Source organism: Danio rerio, chromosome 8 (genome assembly GCF_049306965.1).
Source record: "Danio rerio strain Tuebingen ecotype United States chromosome 8, GRCz12tu, whole genome shotgun sequence".
Lineage (NCBI taxonomy): Eukaryota > Metazoa > Chordata > Actinopteri > Cypriniformes > Danionidae > Danio > Danio rerio.
In genome coordinates, this window is record NC_133183.1 from 355,001 (window position 1) to 374,007 (window position 19,007).

The 19,007-nt window shown below is 39.7% G+C and overlaps 1 protein-coding gene across 7 annotated transcripts in view; it reads left to right on the top strand.

Annotated features, from left to right (window-relative positions):
* dmxl1 (Dmx like 1) overlaps window positions 1-19,007 on the top strand; it is a 372,767-nt gene that overhangs the window by 84,480 nt on the left and 269,280 nt on the right. For 4 of the 7 annotated variants that reach the window (XM_073909971.1, XM_073909972.1, XM_073909970.1 and 1 more), the window contains 11 exons: window positions 1,724-1,800; window positions 5,412-5,533; window positions 5,869-6,111; window positions 9,145-9,323; window positions 11,120-11,277; window positions 11,592-11,677; window positions 13,090-13,291; window positions 13,410-13,527; window positions 13,811-13,855; window positions 16,487-16,573; window positions 16,657-16,778. The exons of 1 other annotated variant lie outside the window; for it this stretch is intronic. In XM_073909971.1, the coding sequence (XP_073766072.1) occupies window positions 1,724-1,800; window positions 5,412-5,533; window positions 5,869-6,111; window positions 9,145-9,323; window positions 11,120-11,277; window positions 11,592-11,677; window positions 13,090-13,291; window positions 13,410-13,527; window positions 13,811-13,855; window positions 16,487-16,573; window positions 16,657-16,778 (1,439 nt within the window). The remainder of the gene's footprint in view (window positions 1-1,723; window positions 1,801-5,411; window positions 5,534-5,868; window positions 6,112-9,144; window positions 9,324-11,119; window positions 11,278-11,591; window positions 11,678-13,089; window positions 13,292-13,409; window positions 13,528-13,810; window positions 13,856-16,486; window positions 16,574-16,656; window positions 16,779-19,007) is intronic. 2 more of the 7 variants (XM_073909973.1, XM_073909974.1) reach the window with 2 other exon arrangements.

Here is a 19,007-nt window from a genome sequence, read left to right on the forward strand (position 1 = left end):
ATGATCCATGGTCGACCCGGCCCAAACAAACCTTGTCGTCGTCTTAATGAACAGCCACAAAGCCAAGAAGAAGAGCAGATTTACCCTGTGCCCCTTAGTTTTTCACGAGCCAGTCTGAAGCACGAGCGGTTTCGCTTTCTTGCTTGCGTTCGCCGCACGTCTATATCTGAAATAGCAAACGTCTTGAGCTGATGATAATAACGTGCGCTTGATTATTGACGTGCTTTTGAAACCTGATCTTGTCAGACACTGACTAACGTGAGAGTGAAGCGTGAAAACACAAAGGAGAAGCCGGAAAAAAAGCAGCAGATTATTATTTCAGCAAACGTGAACAAACTGCTATGTTTAACTATTATCATCAGCTTCTGCACTAATATGAACTCAGAATGACGGAGTGACTCTCTAACAGAGGTTACATGTGCTGCTGAAGATCACACACACAGATGAGAGGTTTGATCTGACTGTGGGCTATACTTTGTGTTGTTTTTGAACCCAAATAAGGACTAAATGTCTGCTGTGTGTAGTTTTACTGTAGTTGGTATCATATCGGAGACTGTAAGGGGCTGTATGTGTTCATATATGTTCATTTATTTATTTAATATAAAAACAGACGTTACAGTTGGCTATTTTGCACTGTCATTGATCTGCAGTTATAATCAACTCATGTTCATAGAAAAGTCAGTAATGAACATTTATACAGAAGTATTTATGTGTATATTGTCTGAGTCATGCTATTTGGTCAACAAATCAATAACATTGAGGGTGACTTTATTATTCGACATTTGATGGAAATTATTGCGCTCATGTCAACAGGTCCTCTAGACATTGCTATTTTTAAATGTAAACTAACAGTGCTTAATTTGATCTGCAGTAAACATAGGAAAAGTCTAAACTATCTGGACATCAGTAAAACGGTTGAGCTGCAGATAATAATGAGCCTGATATGAATGAGATGTGGCTCAGCGTTGTGTTCATGATACTGAAGGCTCTGTTCATTGTCGGAATTTTGGTATCGCCTTATAATAAGGTTGTTTTAGTTAATGTTAATGTATTTGCTAACACAAGCAAACAGTGAACAATACATTTGTTACAGTATTTGTTCGTGTTACTTAACGTTGGTTAATGAAAATACTCTGCTTACGTCTGTATGAACAACAAATTGTGTTTCGTAAGGGATAAAGTAGAACCTGGAGGTTTATTCTGAGAAAACAACCACCTGGATGTACTTTATCTGGCTTATCACCTGGCTTCTGTCCACAAAACATAAACATTAGACACAAAAGATTGTTCAAAGCCATAATAGTTTGTTAATTCCTTAATTAAACACAAAGCTGACAGAATGAAAACAGCTGATGGAGTATACACTAACCTGTGCTTTATTCAGACACTAGATGGAGACAAACAGTCAAAACCAGTCAAATTCATGATTTAACAGACAGACAGGAATGATGTCAGTATATGGATGAACATATTCACTGACAGTGAGTTTCAGATCCTGGATGAGACTGTCTTATTCAGTGGTTGTTATCTGGGAATATCATGACTTTGAACGTCACAACTGGCTAATCAGAATAGAGTATTCCTGATGGATGTGTTATTAATTAATTTAATAATCAAATATGTTTTGAGGCTCCAGGCAGATTCAGTTTGGTCCAAAATGAGTCTTCTGGTGGTAAATGATGCTGACCCCTGCTGTCCTCTAACGCTGTGTTTGTGTGTTTAGATCTACGTGATGCACACACTGGCGGCCTCACTCTCCGCCTGCATCTACCAGTGTCTCTGTGACGGACACAACTACAGGTGTGTGTTTCTGTCTCTGTCACACTCGCATCAGATTCTGCATTACACACTAGGGGCTAAACGGATTATTAGAAGTCCACCTTCATGTTATTAAAGACAAGTTGTCTAGTCACTGGTGATGTTGTGAATAAAACACAAGAAATGCAAATTTTTTTCCTGCATGACACCATTTGAAAAGTATGACAGCTCATAACACACTGCAAAAGCAATGCAACATTACTCATTTTAGTGCAGAGCAAGTGTCCTGTCAACATTGCTCATTTCTTTAATAGCACAACGTTACATTAGCATGGGCTGATTTTATTGATGAATAAATGCAGTCAGCACATTGATCACGCACAGTCTACCTAGAATATAACCATGATTAACAAATATTTACAGTGCATCTGGAAAGTGTTATAGCGCTTTACTTTCTCCACCATTTTTTGTTACAGTCTTATTCCAAAATGGCTTAAACTCATGCATTTCCTCAACATTCTACACACAATCCCCCATAATGACAATGTGGAAAAGAGTTTATGAAATGGCAGCAAATTCATTCAAAATAAAAAGTTGTAAAATCAGATGTACATCAGTATTCTCAGGCTTTGCTCAACACTTTGTTGATGCTCCTTTGGCAGCGATTACAGCCGTGAGTCTTGTTGAATATGATGCACAAGCTCTGCACAGCTGTCTTTGGGAATTTCTGCCCGTTCCTCTTTGCAGCACCTCTCAAGCTCTATCAGGTTGGATGGGAAGTGTCGGTGTACAGCCATTTTCAGATCTCTCCAGAAATTTTCAATAGGATTTAGGTCTGGGCTCTGGCTGGGCCACTCAAGGACATTCACCACGTTGTTGTTGTGCCGCTCCATTGATATGTTGGCGGTGTGCTTTGGGTCATTGTCCTGCTGGAAGATGAAGCGTCGCCCCAGTCTGAGGTGGAGAGCACTCTTGTGCAGGTCTTCATTCAGGATGTCTCTGTACATCGCTGCGTTCATCTTTCCCTCTATCCTGACTAGTCTTCCAGTTCCTGCTGCTGAAACACATCCCCACAGCATGATGCCAACACCACCATGCTTCACTGATGAGCGCTGCCTGCTTTTCTCCAAACGTAACGCCTGGCGTTCACTCCGAACAGTTCAGTTTGAGTCTCATCAGAGCAGAGAGTTTAGTTTCTGATGCTCTGAGAGTCCTCCTTTGGTAAACTCCAGGCGGGGAGTGTCTTCCGTCTGCCCGCTCTACCATACAGATGCCTGATTGGTGGATTGCTGCACAGATGGTTGTCCTTCTGTAAGCTTCTCCTCTCTCCACAGAAGAACGCTGGAGCTCAGACAGAGTGACCATCGGGTTATTGATCACCTCCCTGACTAAGGCACTTCTCCCCCGATCACTCAGCTTAGATGGCCGGCCAGCTCTAGGAAGAGTCCTGCTGGTTAAACATCTTCCACTGACGGATGATGGAGGCCGCTGTGCAAACTGGAGCTTTCAGAGCAGCAGAAATGTTTCTGTCATGTTGTGAGGAAATAAATGAGTTTAATTCATTTGGGAATAAAGCTGTAACATTAAAACATGTGGAAAGAGTGAAGCGCTATCAACACTTTCTGCATGCGCTGTATGGTGCAGAAGTAATGCATACATCATCAGCACATAGAATTATTATATAAAAGCATAACGCACAGGACCGACACTGTCAGAGTCCTGCTCAGACGCATAAATTACCACAATGATGATTAAAAACAACTCAAAATCAGACCTTTTCCATCATTACTGCTCATCTTGAATACCAGACGTCTCCTGAGTTTATCAACTCAACTGAAGGATTCATGGTTTCTGTGTGTTTCTTGATTCATTCACAACACACTTCAGCATCTACGCTTAGCAGAGGACAACAGCCAATCACAGTGCTGCTCCAGTGTTGCACAAACACAGATGACTACATCTGCTCTAGGGTGTTGGCATGAAGCAAATACAGTTTAATGTAAAATAATGCATTGCAATATTGAGTTACTTCCCAGTGAAGTGACTAGTTGTGTTAGTTACTCTTTATTGTAGATAATGCGTCACGTTACTTTCTTCAACAGAGGAGCTCTGCAGTTGACGGCACACTCTATAACCTTCATTTACCTTTAAATTACCTTACAAACTAATAATCTAGTAATCTTCTGAGAGCTTCCCAAAACTCTGCATGCCGTGTATACAGATTAATAAACGTTTAAAGCAGTGTGCTTGCTGCTTTCTCTCTTATCAGCTAAGTAAAATGCGTGTGCATCGAGACTATAATCTTGTTTTCCTGTTCTTCATGTGTTCAGAATAATGAGATGACTTCCAGCATTGCAGACGTGTAAGCCAAAGCCGTCCTGCTCTCTGTCTGCTCCTGCATTCTCTCATCGCTGCGGGATTCAACGTGACGGCGTTCATTTTAATTCAGCAGTTTTTTTTTAAAAAGCCACTTTCATTACATCTTTAAAAAAAGCAACTCGCGTGTTATTGCTTAATCTTTTAAAGTAATGCATTACTTTACTGGTTACTTAGAAAGGTCATATTATTATTATACGCTGTCATGCGTTTCCCCCAACACTGCCCACAGAAGGCTTGTCCTCTCAGATGAGATTCTTCATTACAGACCGCTTCTCTTCATTAGCGTCTGCTCATCTCGTAATGTTCTCATGATGACCGACTGACCTCTGGAAGCGACGCTGCGCTCCTCGTCTGACATTAGTAGAGCTTCAGATGAGCGTAGCCTTTCTGTGAGAGCGTTTCGGCTCCGTCACGGCAGAATACATCAGCGCTCGATGTTATGAGCTGAACATGTTGGAACAGAAGGCCGGATGATTAAAGCAGAACTCATGTTTCTGTCCTCATTTATTCTCCCTGGTCTCCATCAGCCTTCATGCTGTTCTCCAGCACACAATCACTGCAGGCGGAGCAGAAACGGCTCATTCCCTCATCACATGTGCTGATATGAGGATGACGGATGATGGAGCAACACTTTAAACACAACATGAAATGAACAAACTTTTTAAAGCACACACTGATAGATCTTCTCATCAACATCTCATCTGTGTATGATTCATTTATTCCAGTAAAGTCTTCTCCTGGTGGCGTGCTTTTATCCACTTATTCACTCCTGTTATTAACTCTTTCCCTGACAGCGGCTTTTTAAAAGTTGCCAGCAGTTTGACAGCCCTCTGAATATTTCAGCTATGAATATTTGAGCATATCCTATATCAAAATAAAGAACCAAACACACAGAGCCCTTCATTCATATCTACTGAACAGCCCGCTCTGCTATTTTAACATAGACATGACATGTTCAACCTAAATGCCTGTCAGTCTTCAACGCTTTGCTGCACAGATTTAAGCTTGCTCTTGTTTTAATGAAGACAGATGTCAGATTGTAGCTGAAGTGAAAAAAGAATAAAGACTAAAGTTTTGTGCCTTTAAGTTTATGAATAATGAAACCAGAAATGTAGACTTTTATATATTGCATAGAATAAACGGTGGCTCAGTGGTTAGCACTGTCGCCTCACAGCAAGAATCAGATGCTGCTTTAAGGTTTAGGTTGTGTTTTTATTTTAGTTGTTCAACAGTCTCTAATATATATATTTATATTTCTGCCTGTTCTTCTACAGCCATGTGAACCCATTCACGGGCAGCTCGTACCAGAGTGTCCTGCTTACCCATCAGCCCTCAGTGCGGAGCGGCAGTGTGGAGGACTCAGTGCTGCCTGACACCATTCCCTCACAGTGGCCTGGTAAAGCACACAGATTGTGTGTCAGTGACCGATAATATGACAATAGCTGTTGTTAGCGTGAAAATAATGTGGAAAAAATGACATTGACAAATAATTTGACATAAAAAATCATATCTTTCATACAAAAGAAAAGTTGTTGAACGGTATGACGTAAAGAATTAATGTTGACTGATGATATGATGCGACAATAATGCAAAAAATGACGTAAAATATGACCAAAAAAATGACGCTGATGAATATGATGTGAACAAATTCCGTTGACGTGTAATATGCAATGAAAATAATGTGCATATCTGTGTTTAATTCTGCGTGCATGTGAATGTGTGTGTGTGCAGGTGTGAGTGTCCTGATGCGTCTGCTCAGTGCGTCTGGAGAGGAGAATCAGCCGGGTGTGTCTGTGCTGCTGTGTGAGATCCTCACTGCAGTCTTCCTCAGTCTGTTCGTTCACGGTTTGGCCACACACTCCACACACCAGCTCTACCGCACCGTCGCGCACCCGCTCAACAGCAGACTCTGGGTGTCTGTGTTCGGCGGCGGCGCTCGCAATCCTGCACCCCAAAAACCAGGATCGCCATCAGGTACGGCTCTCGAAGACACACCCATGTGTGACTGCAGAACACACACACAGATTGGAGAATACACACTCAGACACAAACTCTCAAACGCAGTTTAATTATTATCAGCATGCAGAGCTGCTGGATTACTTGTGAATTGTAGTCTGATTACAAATTAATTGACAACATGCATAGTCAATTACATAATCCCTTAGATTACACATTTACGGTAATGTAATCTGACTACTTTTGGATTACATTTGAATTATGTTGACTATTTTTAGATTACTTTGTAACTGTCTGACTACTTTAGATTACATTTGAACTACGATCAGTTACTGATTACATGACAACAATTTTAGGTCAGTAATAAAATTGCTTATTACGCATTCATGGTGATGTAATTGGACTACTTTCGGATAGCATTTAGATTACTTGTGAATTATCAGACTATTGTTAGATTACTTTTAGATTACTTTTGAACTGATCTTGTTTACTGTGTCCGGATTACATGACAATTTTTAGTCAGTAATTTAATTTTATAAATTACACATTTATAGCAATGCAAACTGACTACTGTTGGATTACATTTGGGTTACTTTTGAACTGTCAGACTATTTTTAGATTACATTTGGATTACTTTTGAACTGTACTTAGTTACTGATTACAGATTACAAGACAGTTTTTGGTCAGTAATTTAATTTGATAAATTACACATTCATAGCAATGCAAACTGACTACTGTTGGATTAAATTTGGATTACTTTTGAACTATCTGACTACTTTTGGATTACATTTAGATTACTTTTGAACTGTCAGAATACTTTTGGATTAAATTTGGATTACTTTTGAACTGTCTGACTATTTTAAAATAACTTTGTAACTGTCTGACTACTTTTAAATTACGTTTGAACTATGACAAGTTACTGATTACAGATTACATAACAACAATTTTGGGTCATTAATATATTCTCTTGGGTTATGCATTCATGGTGATTAAATCTGACTACTGTTGGATTACATTTGGATGACTTTTGAACTGTCTGACTACTTTTGTATTACATTTAGATTTTTTTTTTTGATCTGTCAGACTACTTTTAGATTACATTTAAATTACTTTTGAACTGTACTTGGTTACTGATTACAGATTACATGACATTTTTTGGTCAGTAAATTAATTTCATAAGTTACACATTTATAGTAATGTAATCAAACTACTTTTAAATTACATTTGGATTACTTTTAAACTGTCTGACTACTTTTAGATTACTTTGTAACTGTCTGACTACTTTTAAATTACATTTGAACTACAACCAGTTACTGATTACATGACAACAATTTTGGGTCAGTAATATAATATCATATATTATGCATTCATGGTGATTTAATCTGACTACTTTTGGATTACATTGTAACTGTCTGACTACTTTTAAATTACATTTGAACTACAACCAGTTACTGATTACATGACAACAATTTTGAGTCAGTAATATAATCGCTTGTATTATGCATTCATGGTGATTTAATCTGACTACTTTTGGATTACATTTGTGTTACTTTTGAACTGTCAGACTACTTTTAGATGACATTTAGATTACTTTTTAATTGTACTCAGTTACTGATTAATGATCATTTACTGAGATCTGACTACTTTTGGATTACATTTGGATTAATTTTGAACTGTGAATACTTTTGGATTACTTTGTAACTGTCTGACTACTTTTAGATTACATTTAAATTACATTTGAACTGCGATCAGTTACTGATTACAGATTACATGACAACAATTTTTGGCCAGAAATATAATCTCTTATATTACGCATTTATGGTGATGTTATCTGGTTACTTTTGGATTACATTTGGATTACTTTTGACCTGTCAGACAACTTTTGCATTACATTTGGATTACCTTCGAACTGTCTGATTACTACTGGATTACATTCAGATTACATTTGAACTGCGATCAGTTACTAATTACAGATAACATGACAACTATTTTTTATTTTACACATTCATGGGGATTTAATCTGGTTTCTTTTGGAATAAATTTAGATTACTTTTGAATTGTCTGACTACTTTTAGATTATATTTAGATTACCTTTGAATTCTCTGACTACATTTGGATTACTTTTGAACTGTACTTAGTTACTGATTACCGATTACATGACAGTTTTGGTCAGTAATATTGTAATATAATTTCCTAAATTACACATTTATACTAATTTAATCCGACTACTTTTGGAGTACATTTATTCAATTTAATTCAATTCAGCTTTATTTGTTTAGCGCTTCTACAATGTAGATTGTGTCAAAGCAGCTTCACATAAATAATCATAGTAACTGGATCAGGGTAGTTCAGTTGTTAGTGTTTAAGTCCAGTTCAGTTCAGCTCAGCTCAGTTCAGTGTGGTTTAAAATCAATACTGAGAGTCCAAACACTGTAGAGCAAGTTTGGATTACTTTTGATCTATAATTAGTTACTGATTGCATGATGACAATTTTTGGTCAATATAATCTTTTAAATTAGACATTTATAGTAGCTTAATTGGACTACTTTTGGATTACATTTAGATTACTTTTGAACTGTAATCACAGCAGTTTTATCAAATGTTTATATATATATATCTCTCTAGAAGTGTATTATTGTCATATGACCCCTCTCCATTGAAAGAAAAACACCATGAAAGTATATGAGCAGCAATTTTATTATGAAAAATATAAATGTTATAAAAACTGCAGTTGTGTAAATAACACGTTATTATGATGTAATCTATAAAAAGTAACTAATCTGATTACGAGTATTTTAAAAAGTAATTCACTCTAATTACAATCAATAAATTGTGAACTTCTTCCATTATGTAATGAATATGTTATCTTGATATAATTCATAAAAAGTAATTGTAATCCGATTACGAGTATTTTAAACAGTAGTATACTCTTAATTACAAGTATTTAAATTTTGTAATCTGGATTCATATAACCCCAGCAGTGTTATCATGCTCAGTGTTGTGTGAGTGTATGCGTGTTGACTGGATCTGGTGGTGTGTTTTTTGTATTAGTGGAGGATGCAGAGCGTAGACAGCGGCGTTTCCGTCTGCCTTCATCGCGCAGTAACTCCAGAGAGACTCCTGACAGCCCGCTCAGCCCCAGACCCTCCGCGACGGAGCCGGAAACATCCGTGATTAAAGAGAGATTCGTTCCCCCGGAGCTCAGCATCTGGGATTACTTCATCGCAAAGGTGGGTTGTTGCTGGAAGGGATACAGCTGCAGCCGGAAGTTAACAAGTATTATTTATATTTATTAAGTTAGCATTACTAGTACTAGTCTACCCCTACCCAAAGACTAAACAAACCCTCATTACTTTTGAACTGTCAGACTATTTTTAGATTAGATTTGGATTACTTTTGAACTGTACTTAGTTACTGATTACAGATTACATGCAAGTTTTGGTCAGTAATTTTATTTAATAAATTGCACATTTATAGTAGTGTAATCTGACTACTTTTAGATTACATTTGGAGAAGCTTTGAACTGTTTTCCTTTGGATTACATTTAGATTACTTTTAAACTGTCCCACTACTTTTAGATTACATTTGAACTACAATCAGTTACTGATTACAGATTACATGACAACAATTTTGGGTCAGTAATATAATCTCTTAGATTACAGATTCATGGTGATTTAATCTGTCTTCTTTTGGATTACATTTAGATTACTATGTAACTGTCTGACTACTTTTAGATTACATTTGAACTACGATCAATTACAGATTACATGACAACAATTTTAGGTCAGTAATATAATCTCTTAGATTACGGATTCATAGTGATGTAATTGGACTACTTTTGGATTACATTTGTGCTACTTTTGAACTGTCTGACTACTTTTGGATTACGTTAGGATTACTTTTGAACTGTCTGACTACTCTTAGATTACATTTGGATTACTTTTGAACTGTACTTAGTTACTAATTACAGATTACGTGAAAATTTTTGTTCAGTAATTTTATTTCATAAATTACACATTTATAATAGTGTAATCTGACTACTTTTAGTTTACATTTGGATTACCGTTGAACTGTTTTCCTTTGGATTACATTTAGATTACTTTTAAACTGTCCCACTACTTTTAGATTACATTTGAACTACAATCAGTTACTGATTACAGATTACATGACAACAATTTTGGGTCAGTAATATAATCTCTTAGATTACAGATTCATGGTGATTTAATCTGACTACTTTTGGATTACATTTGGATGACTTTTGAACTGTCTGACTATTAGATTACGTTTGGATTACTTTTGAACTGTTTTTAGTCACTGATTGCAGATTACATGGCAATTTTTATTCAGTAATTGTATTTAATAAATCACACATTTATAGTAGTGTAATCTGACTACTTTTAGATTACATTTGGATTACATTTGAACGGTCTTCTTTTGGATTACATTTAGATTACTTTGTAACTGTCTGACTACTTTTAGATTACATTTGAACTGCGATCAGTTACTGATTACAGATTACATGACAAAAATTTTGTGTCAGTAATATAACCTCTCAGATTACGCATTCATGGTGATGTAATTGGAATACTTTTGGATTACATTTGGATTACGTTTGAACTGTCTGACTACTTTCAGATTACATTTAGATTACTTTTGAACTGTCAGACTATTTTTAGTTTACTTTTGAACTGTACTTAGTTACTGATTACAGATTACATGACAGTTTTTGGTCAAAATGATCTATATTGTTTATTAAAAACCCATCATTTGTGTTTTATTACCGTCTACCCTCACAGTGATGTAAAAACAATCATTAGTTTTCTGTGATTATTCTGTTGTTGTAACAGTATAAACAGTTCTGGTTCTCTTCCGACTGCGGCTGTATCCCTTCTGGTCTTGAATTCAGAGGTTTGTGTGTGCTTCTAACAGGAGGAAGCCTTTACTGCGTGTGAAATGACGATGTTGCTAATAATATTCATTTCTGTCAAATGTAATGTGTGTGTGATCTGTGTGTGGGTCTGTGCAGCCGTTCGTGCCTCCGTCCGGCAGTGTAGTGGAGTATGACTCTGATGACAGCCAGGGCAGTGAGGAGGAAGAGGAGGAGGAGGATGAAGAGGAAGAGGAAGGAGATGCACTTGATTCAAACTCTCCAATGACTGAACATTCCAACAACAACTCCTACAGGTGCGCCCTGAGTCATGTGATCATGTGCCTGTGCTGTGATTGGCTTCTGATTATATTCCTCTATTGTAATTGGCTTCTGATGATGTTTCTATGCTGTGATTGGTTTCTTAACATGTTTCTGTATTGTGATTGGCTCCTGATCAAGTTACTGTTTTCTGATGCTGTGATTGGCTTCTTATGACGCTCCTGTGTTCTGACTGGCTCCTGTTAATGTTCCTGTGCTGTGATTGGCTTTTGATGATTCTCCAGTGTTGTGATTGGCTTCTGATGATGTTCTTGTGTTCTGATTGGCTCCTGATGATGTCTCTGTGCAGCTGGTGTTTAATGCGGTTGGCGATGGTGCAGATGATCCAGATCAACCTCAAGGCCTTCTACCCAATGGCAGGACACGATCTCTTGGGTATTGCAGCACATGTGTGATTCAGGATCGAGCCAGATCACTGTATATATGATGATGATGACCGTATGAAGTGTCCTTTTGTAAAGTGTCCTGATTTTGCAATGCTGTTTATATGGCAGTTTGTCAATATATTATTCACATAGTGGAGAAGTTATTAAAGAGAGAGTTCACGTCCTCAAGAGGTTCCAATTTTATGAGTTTCTTTCTTCTGTTGAACACTAACAAAGATACTCTGAAGCTGAAAACCTGTAACCATTGACTTTCATAATGGGAGAAGCAAATGGAAGGTTTCCAACATTTTTCTAAATATCTTCTTTTATGTTCAGCAGCAGAAAGAAAATCGTAAAGGTTTAAGTCAAGGGTGAGTAAATGATGGCAGAGTTTTCATTTTTGGGTGAACTGACCCTTTAAGAAGAACAAAATTACAGGAGTTAGGGCCTGTTCACATCAAGCACAATACATATAAATATGCAGATGAATATATTAGTGTCCACTGTCCTGTGACTGTCCTAATCACACAGTTTTATTCAGTCAGTTCGGTCACACTTTACAATAAGGTTCATTAGTTAATGTTAATTAATGCATTTACTAACATGAACAAACAATGAACAGTACATTTACTACTGTATTTGTTCATGTTAGTTAATGAAAACACAGTTGTTCAGTGTTAGTTCATGTTAACTCATGGTGCATTAACTAATGTTAACAAGCATGGACTTGAATGTTAATAATGCATTAGTAAATGTTCAGTTATGATTAATAAATGCTCTACATGTGTTGTTCATGATTAGTTCATGTTAGTAAATGCATTAACTAATGAACTTTATTGTAAAGTGTTACTGTCAGTTCTCCAGCATTTTCCACACAGACTGCCTCTGGATTCCTGTGCTATTGTGTTTTATTTGTCAGCAGGACTTTCAGAACTTCTGTTTATTATTTTATCATTATTTCCCATGGCATAACCAATTGTTTTCACCATAGTTTAGAAATAATCTTGTAAGCGATGGCCGATCATCATCAGTGCTTCTCCACAGTGGCGTCTGGAGCTTTAATGTTCACTGGATTCTGATTGGCTCTCAGTGTTTTATTATTCATCACCTTGGAAAAATCCTCCTGACAGTGCTGATATCGTGCCTCTGTGTGTTTATCACTGTTAATGATCTCTTTATCGTGATCTTTATAGTGGTCGTTCTTGGTGTAAACGGGTTTTTAGAATTGGTCCTTATTTTATATGGTAGGTCTTGACCATATTTGGAAGGGTCATGAATATTAATGAGTTCTGCTCTGATGCTCTTACACACACACAACAAACAGCATGATGAAGACTGCACACTACATGTTAATAACTGAATAAGGGACACACAGTAATGAGTGTGTGTGTGTTTATCGGTCTCTGTGTGTGTGTGTGTCAGACCTGCCGGTGTGTTCTCCGCTCTGTCATGCCGCTCTGAAGACTCTCCAGCGATGGGAGCAGCTGCTGCTGAAGCGGATGGAGGTTTTTGGGGGTCCTCCATCAGAGCTGATCTCCACACAGATGCTGGAGCAGAGTGTGTCCCCGGGGCCCGCGCTCCTGCGGCACAAGGCCCTGATTGAGCCCGCAAACACACCCTTTAGGTACAGTGTGTGTCTCACTGTGTGTGTGTGTGTGTGTGTGTGTGTGTGTGTGTGTGTGTGTGTGTGTGTGTGTGTGTGTGGTTAGTAGTGTTCAGATGTAATGTGTGTTTCTCCTCAGGTCCCGCCGGCGCTCTGCTCTGCCCGTCAGACGGTTGTGGCAGTACCTGGTGAAGCAGGAGGAAATTCAGGAGACCTTCATCAGAAACATCTTCACTAAGAAACGAGATCAGAGTGAGGTATTTGTGCTGCGGTTCGCTCTTAATCCCAGAATGCACCTTTACACATCAGACTCCTGCTTGATTTCCCCCTAGCGTGTGTGTTGTAATCCCCCAGAGCCTGTAATGTCCTTAATATCTGTTAACTGGTGCTGTTGATGTGCTGATTTTGTCATTAACCGTCTAACTGTGTGTGTGTGTGTGTGTGTGTGTGTGTGTGTGTGTGTGTGTGTGTGTGTGTGTGTGTGTGTGTGTGTGTGTGTTTGTGTTTGACCTGCATGTGTCCTTGTACCTCTTGAATCAGGAGACTGACAGTGTGAAAGTGCCGCTGGAGTCCACACACACACAGGTATCTGGCACAGGGTCTGCTCATCTTCAGTCATGTGATCTGGCATCAAGGCTCTTTAAGACGCGTCTTGAAGATCAGATTGAGTTCTAACACATTTTGAAGTTATGGTCTGTTTACTGAGATCACATAAGAAACTGCACGGTAATATAAAAATACTCACATAACTTACAATAAACAAGACCTCAGCGTCCACATGAGGGCAAGAGTAGATATGTGTTAGCTTCAAGTGCGTTTCTCCCATAATGCACTGCAGCTCACAATGAGGTTTACCTTCTGTTAGTGAATCAGGAGACTCACATCACTGAAGTGGTGCGGTATTGTTGGCACTAATAGTTTTGTGATTTTTTTTAATGTGAAATATTGCAAAAAAGTCATAAACAGAAGTTGACGGTGTAACAGAGTTGATGGTGTTACTGAGTTGACGGTGTAACGGAGTTGACGGTGTTACGGAGATGAGGCTGTAACGGAGTTGACGGTGTTACGGAGTTGACACTGTAACAGAGTTGACGGTGTTACGGAGATGAGGCTGTAACGGAGTTGATGTTGTAACGGAGTTGACGATGTAACGAGTTGAGGGTGTTACTGAGTTGACGGTGTAACGAAGTTGACGCTGTAACGGAGTTGACGGTGTTACGGAGATGAGGCTGTAACGGAGTTGACGTGTAACGGAGTTGACAATGTAACGAGTTGAGGGTGTTACTGAGTTGACGGTGTAACGAAGTTGACGCTGTAACGGAGTTGACGGTGTTACGGAGATGAGGCTGTAACGGAGTTGACGTGTAACGGAGTTGACAATGTAACGAGTTGAGGGTGTTACTGAGTTGAGGGTGTTACTGAGTTGAGGGTGTTACGGAGTTGAGGGTGTTACGAAGTTGACGGTGTTATGGAGATGAGGCTGTAACGAAGTTGACGGTGTAACGGAGTTGACGGTGTAACGGAGTTGAAGGTGTTACTGAGTTGACGGTGTAACGAAGTTGACGGTGTAACGGAGTTGACGGTGTAACGGAGTTGAAGGTGTTACTGAGTTGACGGTGTAACGAAGTTGACGGCGTAACGGAGTTGAAGGTGTTACTGAGTTGACGGTGTAACAGAGTTTATGGTGACAGAGTTAGCAGTGTTACAGAGTTAGTAGTGTAATGGAGTTGACGCTGTAACGGAGTTGATGTTGTACCACAGTTGATAGTGTAACACTGTTTATTGTATAATGCAGCTGCAACAGACTTGACGGGTAACATAGATAAAAGGTAACAGAGTTGATGGGGTAATGGAGTTTTTTTTTATAGCACATTTATTGTTTATGGTAATACACCCAAAGCGCTTCACAATCATGAAGGTAGTCTCTCCACACCACCACCAGTGTGCAGCATCCACCTGGATGATGTGACGGCAGCCACAGGACAACAGCGCCAGTGCTTCACCACACACATGCTGCTGATGATGTGACAATACACGTGATTTGACAGCAGCTATAGGTGGAGTGGAGAGACGGTGGATGGGGATTTTCGGGAGGCCATGATTGTAAGAGCCGATTAAGGGACTTTGGCCAGGACACCATTGTGACACCCCTACTCTTTACCAGAAGTGCCATGGAGTTTTTTAATGAGCACAGAGAGTCAGGACCTCGGTTTAACGTCTCATCTGAAAGTCGGCGCTCACTGACAGTATAGAGTCCCCATCACTTTTACTGAGGCATTAGGACTCACACAGTTCAAAGGTTAAGCCCTGCTTACCTTCAGTAAGTAACCGGTCTTGGGCAGCAGAGGAATTGACGGTGCAACGGAGTTGATGGTGTAACAGAGTTGACGGTGCAACGGAGATGAAAGTGTAATGGAGTTGATGGGGTAACGGAGTTTACGGGGTAACGGAGTTTACGGGGTAACAGAGTTTACGGGGTAATGGAGTTTACGGGGTAACAGAGTTTACGGGGTAACGGAGTTTACGGGGTAACAGAGTTTACGGGGTAATGGAGTTTACGGGGTAACAGAGTTTACGGGGTAACGGAGTTTACGGGGTAACAGAGTTTACGGGGTAACGGAGTTTACGGGGTAACAGAGTTTACGGGGTAATGGAGTTTACGGGGTAATGGAGTTGACGGTGTAACGGAGTTGACAGTGTTACTGTTGATTGTATAATGCAGCTGATGGTGTAACAGACTTGATGGGTAACAGAGTTGACAGTGTAACAGAGTAGGCGGTGTAACGTAGTTGACAGGTTAACGCAGTTAACAGGGTAGCGGAGTTACTGGGGTAATGTAGTTGAAGGGGTAACGGAGTCGACGGGGTAACAGATTTAACGGGGTAATGGAGTTGGCGATATAACGGAGTTGACAGTGTAACAGTTGACTAACAGGGTTGATGGTATGACAGAATCAATGGTATAGCGGAGTTTAGTAGGGGAGTTGATGTTGTAACAGAGCTGACGAGAAATTTAAATGAACAACATGTTACGCACATTAAACACATGACCAAAAATACAAATGAAGATAAAGATACTATAAAAATAAAACATCTAAAACAGTAAACCATGTAAAGAGGCTGTGCGAGCCTTAAAGAGTCTTGTTGCCGCTGTGTTTGTGCGCGTGAGCATGTGTGTGTGTGTGCTCAGTGTGTTCAGCTCTCTGTCTCTCTGCAGATTGAGGCTGATCTGGGTTATCCTGGAGGAAAAGCACGGATCATCCACAAGGAGTCGGACATCATCACCGCCTTCGCCATCAATAAGGTGCAGTTTTGTTCAGCTGCGTGTGTGTGTGTGTGAGTGTGTGAGACCTCTGGCGCAGCATGAACGCTCTCTCTGTGTTTCAGGCTAATCGTAACTGTCTGGTGATCGCCTCCACACACGACATACAGGAGCTGGACGTGTCCTCCATACTTGCCACGCAGATCCTGACCTGGATAGATGACGAGGCGGAGGCAGAGGTCAAAGGGTGAGTGCACAATCACACACACACACACACACACACACACACACACACACACACACACACACACACACACAGAGATAACAGCACACAGGATCATATATGCTGATCTGGGAATGGACTTCCTCAGTTTTTGAGCTCATTATTCAGCTTTATTCACTTGTTTACTAATCAATAAATGCATATTCTGTGTGCTTTAGTGGCTTTCTGTAGTTTTGAATGTTAACATCAAGATTTTGAAGTCAATTGGAAAATACACAGGTAACCAGTGAAGCTGCTGCAGGACAGGGGTGATGTGATGAGAAGAAGGGTGATGGTGATGATACGGGCAGCTGAGTTCTGGACCAACTGAAGCTTACGGAGAGATTTATGAGTGAGACCAAAGAGAAGAGAGTTGCAGTAATCTACACGAGATGTGACAAGGCTATAAACGAGAACAGCAGTGGCATGAGGGGTAAGAGAAGGGCGGAGACGGTTAATGTTGCGTAGGTGGAAGTAGGCAGACCGGGTGATGTTATTACTGTGAGAATCAAAAGACAGGGTGCTGTCAAGGATGACACCCACACTCTTAACCTGTTTAGAGGGATAAGTGGAGCAGTCGTCAATTGAGAGAGAAAAGATGTCAGTTTTGGAGAGTGTTGATTTGGTACCAACAAGCAAAACCTTTAACTTGAAGTTAAGAGAGAGCCAAGACTTGATTTCTGCTAAGCAGACTTTGAGGGAAAACAAGAAGAGGGTTTGCCCGAGACATAGAGCTGGGTGTCATCCGCATAGCAGTGAAACTGTATGTTATATTTACGGAGAATTTTACAGAGTGGAAGGTAAACAGCAGGGGCCCAGGACTGAGCCCTGGGGAACACCCGAAGAACCTGTAAACTGCTGAGAAGTGAATGATTTGAGTTGAATGAACTGAGTGCGGCCAGAGAGATCAGATTTAAACCAGTCAAGTGGAGTATTGGTGATGCCAAGAGTGGATAGTCTGTTGATGAGGGTGCTGTGATGAATAGTGTCAAAGGCCGCACTCAGGTCGAGGAGAATGAGGAGAGATATTAGTCCAGAATCAGCTGCCAGAGGAAGGTCATTGGTGATTTTAATCAGGCCAGTTTCTGTGCTGTGAACCGGACTGGAGCTGTTCACACAGGTTGTTCTGAGATAAGTGGGTTTGGAGTTGTGTTGCTACATTTTTTTCGAGGATTTTGGAAATAAATGGTAGATTAGAAATGGGTCGTAAATTATTAAAATTAGAGGGGTCTGCACCAGGTTTTTGGAGTATTGGAGTAACTGCTGCAGTTTTGAAGGAAACAGAACAGTTCCAGTGGAAAGAGAAGAGTGGATAATGGCTGAAATGACAGGGATGAGGGAAGGGAGACGGGCTTTAACCAGAACAGTGGAGAGAGGATCTAAATGAGAGGAACATGACTTAGATTTGGAAATAAGATTAGAAATTCTGCAGTTGTATGGAGTTGAAAAGAGGAGAATAACATTTCAGATTGTGGAAGTTCAGATGTGATGCTCGGAGAGGATTGTGAAGCAAGATGCTGGTGAATATTACAGATTCTGTTCAATAAGAAAGCTCATGATAGAATTACAGAAAGCTGCTGAGTGAAGGTGAGATGGTGGTGAGTCTGGGGGGGGTTCGTGAAAGACTTGTATAGTGAAAACAGAGAAGCGGTGCTACCTTCATTGCAGCATATAAGATTGGAGAGATTGGAGTTGGATTTAGTTTAAAGTATGCAGCTCTTATACAGTGTGATGTGATCTTTATACATGTCTTTGTGGACAGTAAGGCCAGTTTTTCTAGAAAGTCTTTCAATTTATCTGCCTTTGGCTTTCGTGTGCCGTAGTTCTGGTGTAAACCACAGGGCAGACTGAGAAAAGCAGACAGATCTGGTTTTTAAGGGTGCAAAGAATTAAGAATGTAATGAAGTTCAGTGTTATAATGAGAAACTAAATCATCTGCTGATGAAAGGTTAGTAATGTCAGGAAGAGTCAATACTAGCAAAAAAGGATTCTAGATCAATATGTTTTATGTTACGGAAGGAAATAGTAAAGAGAGGTTTGGTGGAAGAAAGAGGGAGTGCAAACTTAAATGAGAGGAGAAAATGATCCGTTATTGGGAGTTCATCAGCAGAGAGGTCAATGGGTGAAACACCAGGGCAGCAGATGAGCTCGAGGGTGTGTGCTTTACAGTGTGTGTGTGTAGGGGCATTGACATGCTGTTGAAGTGTAAAGCTC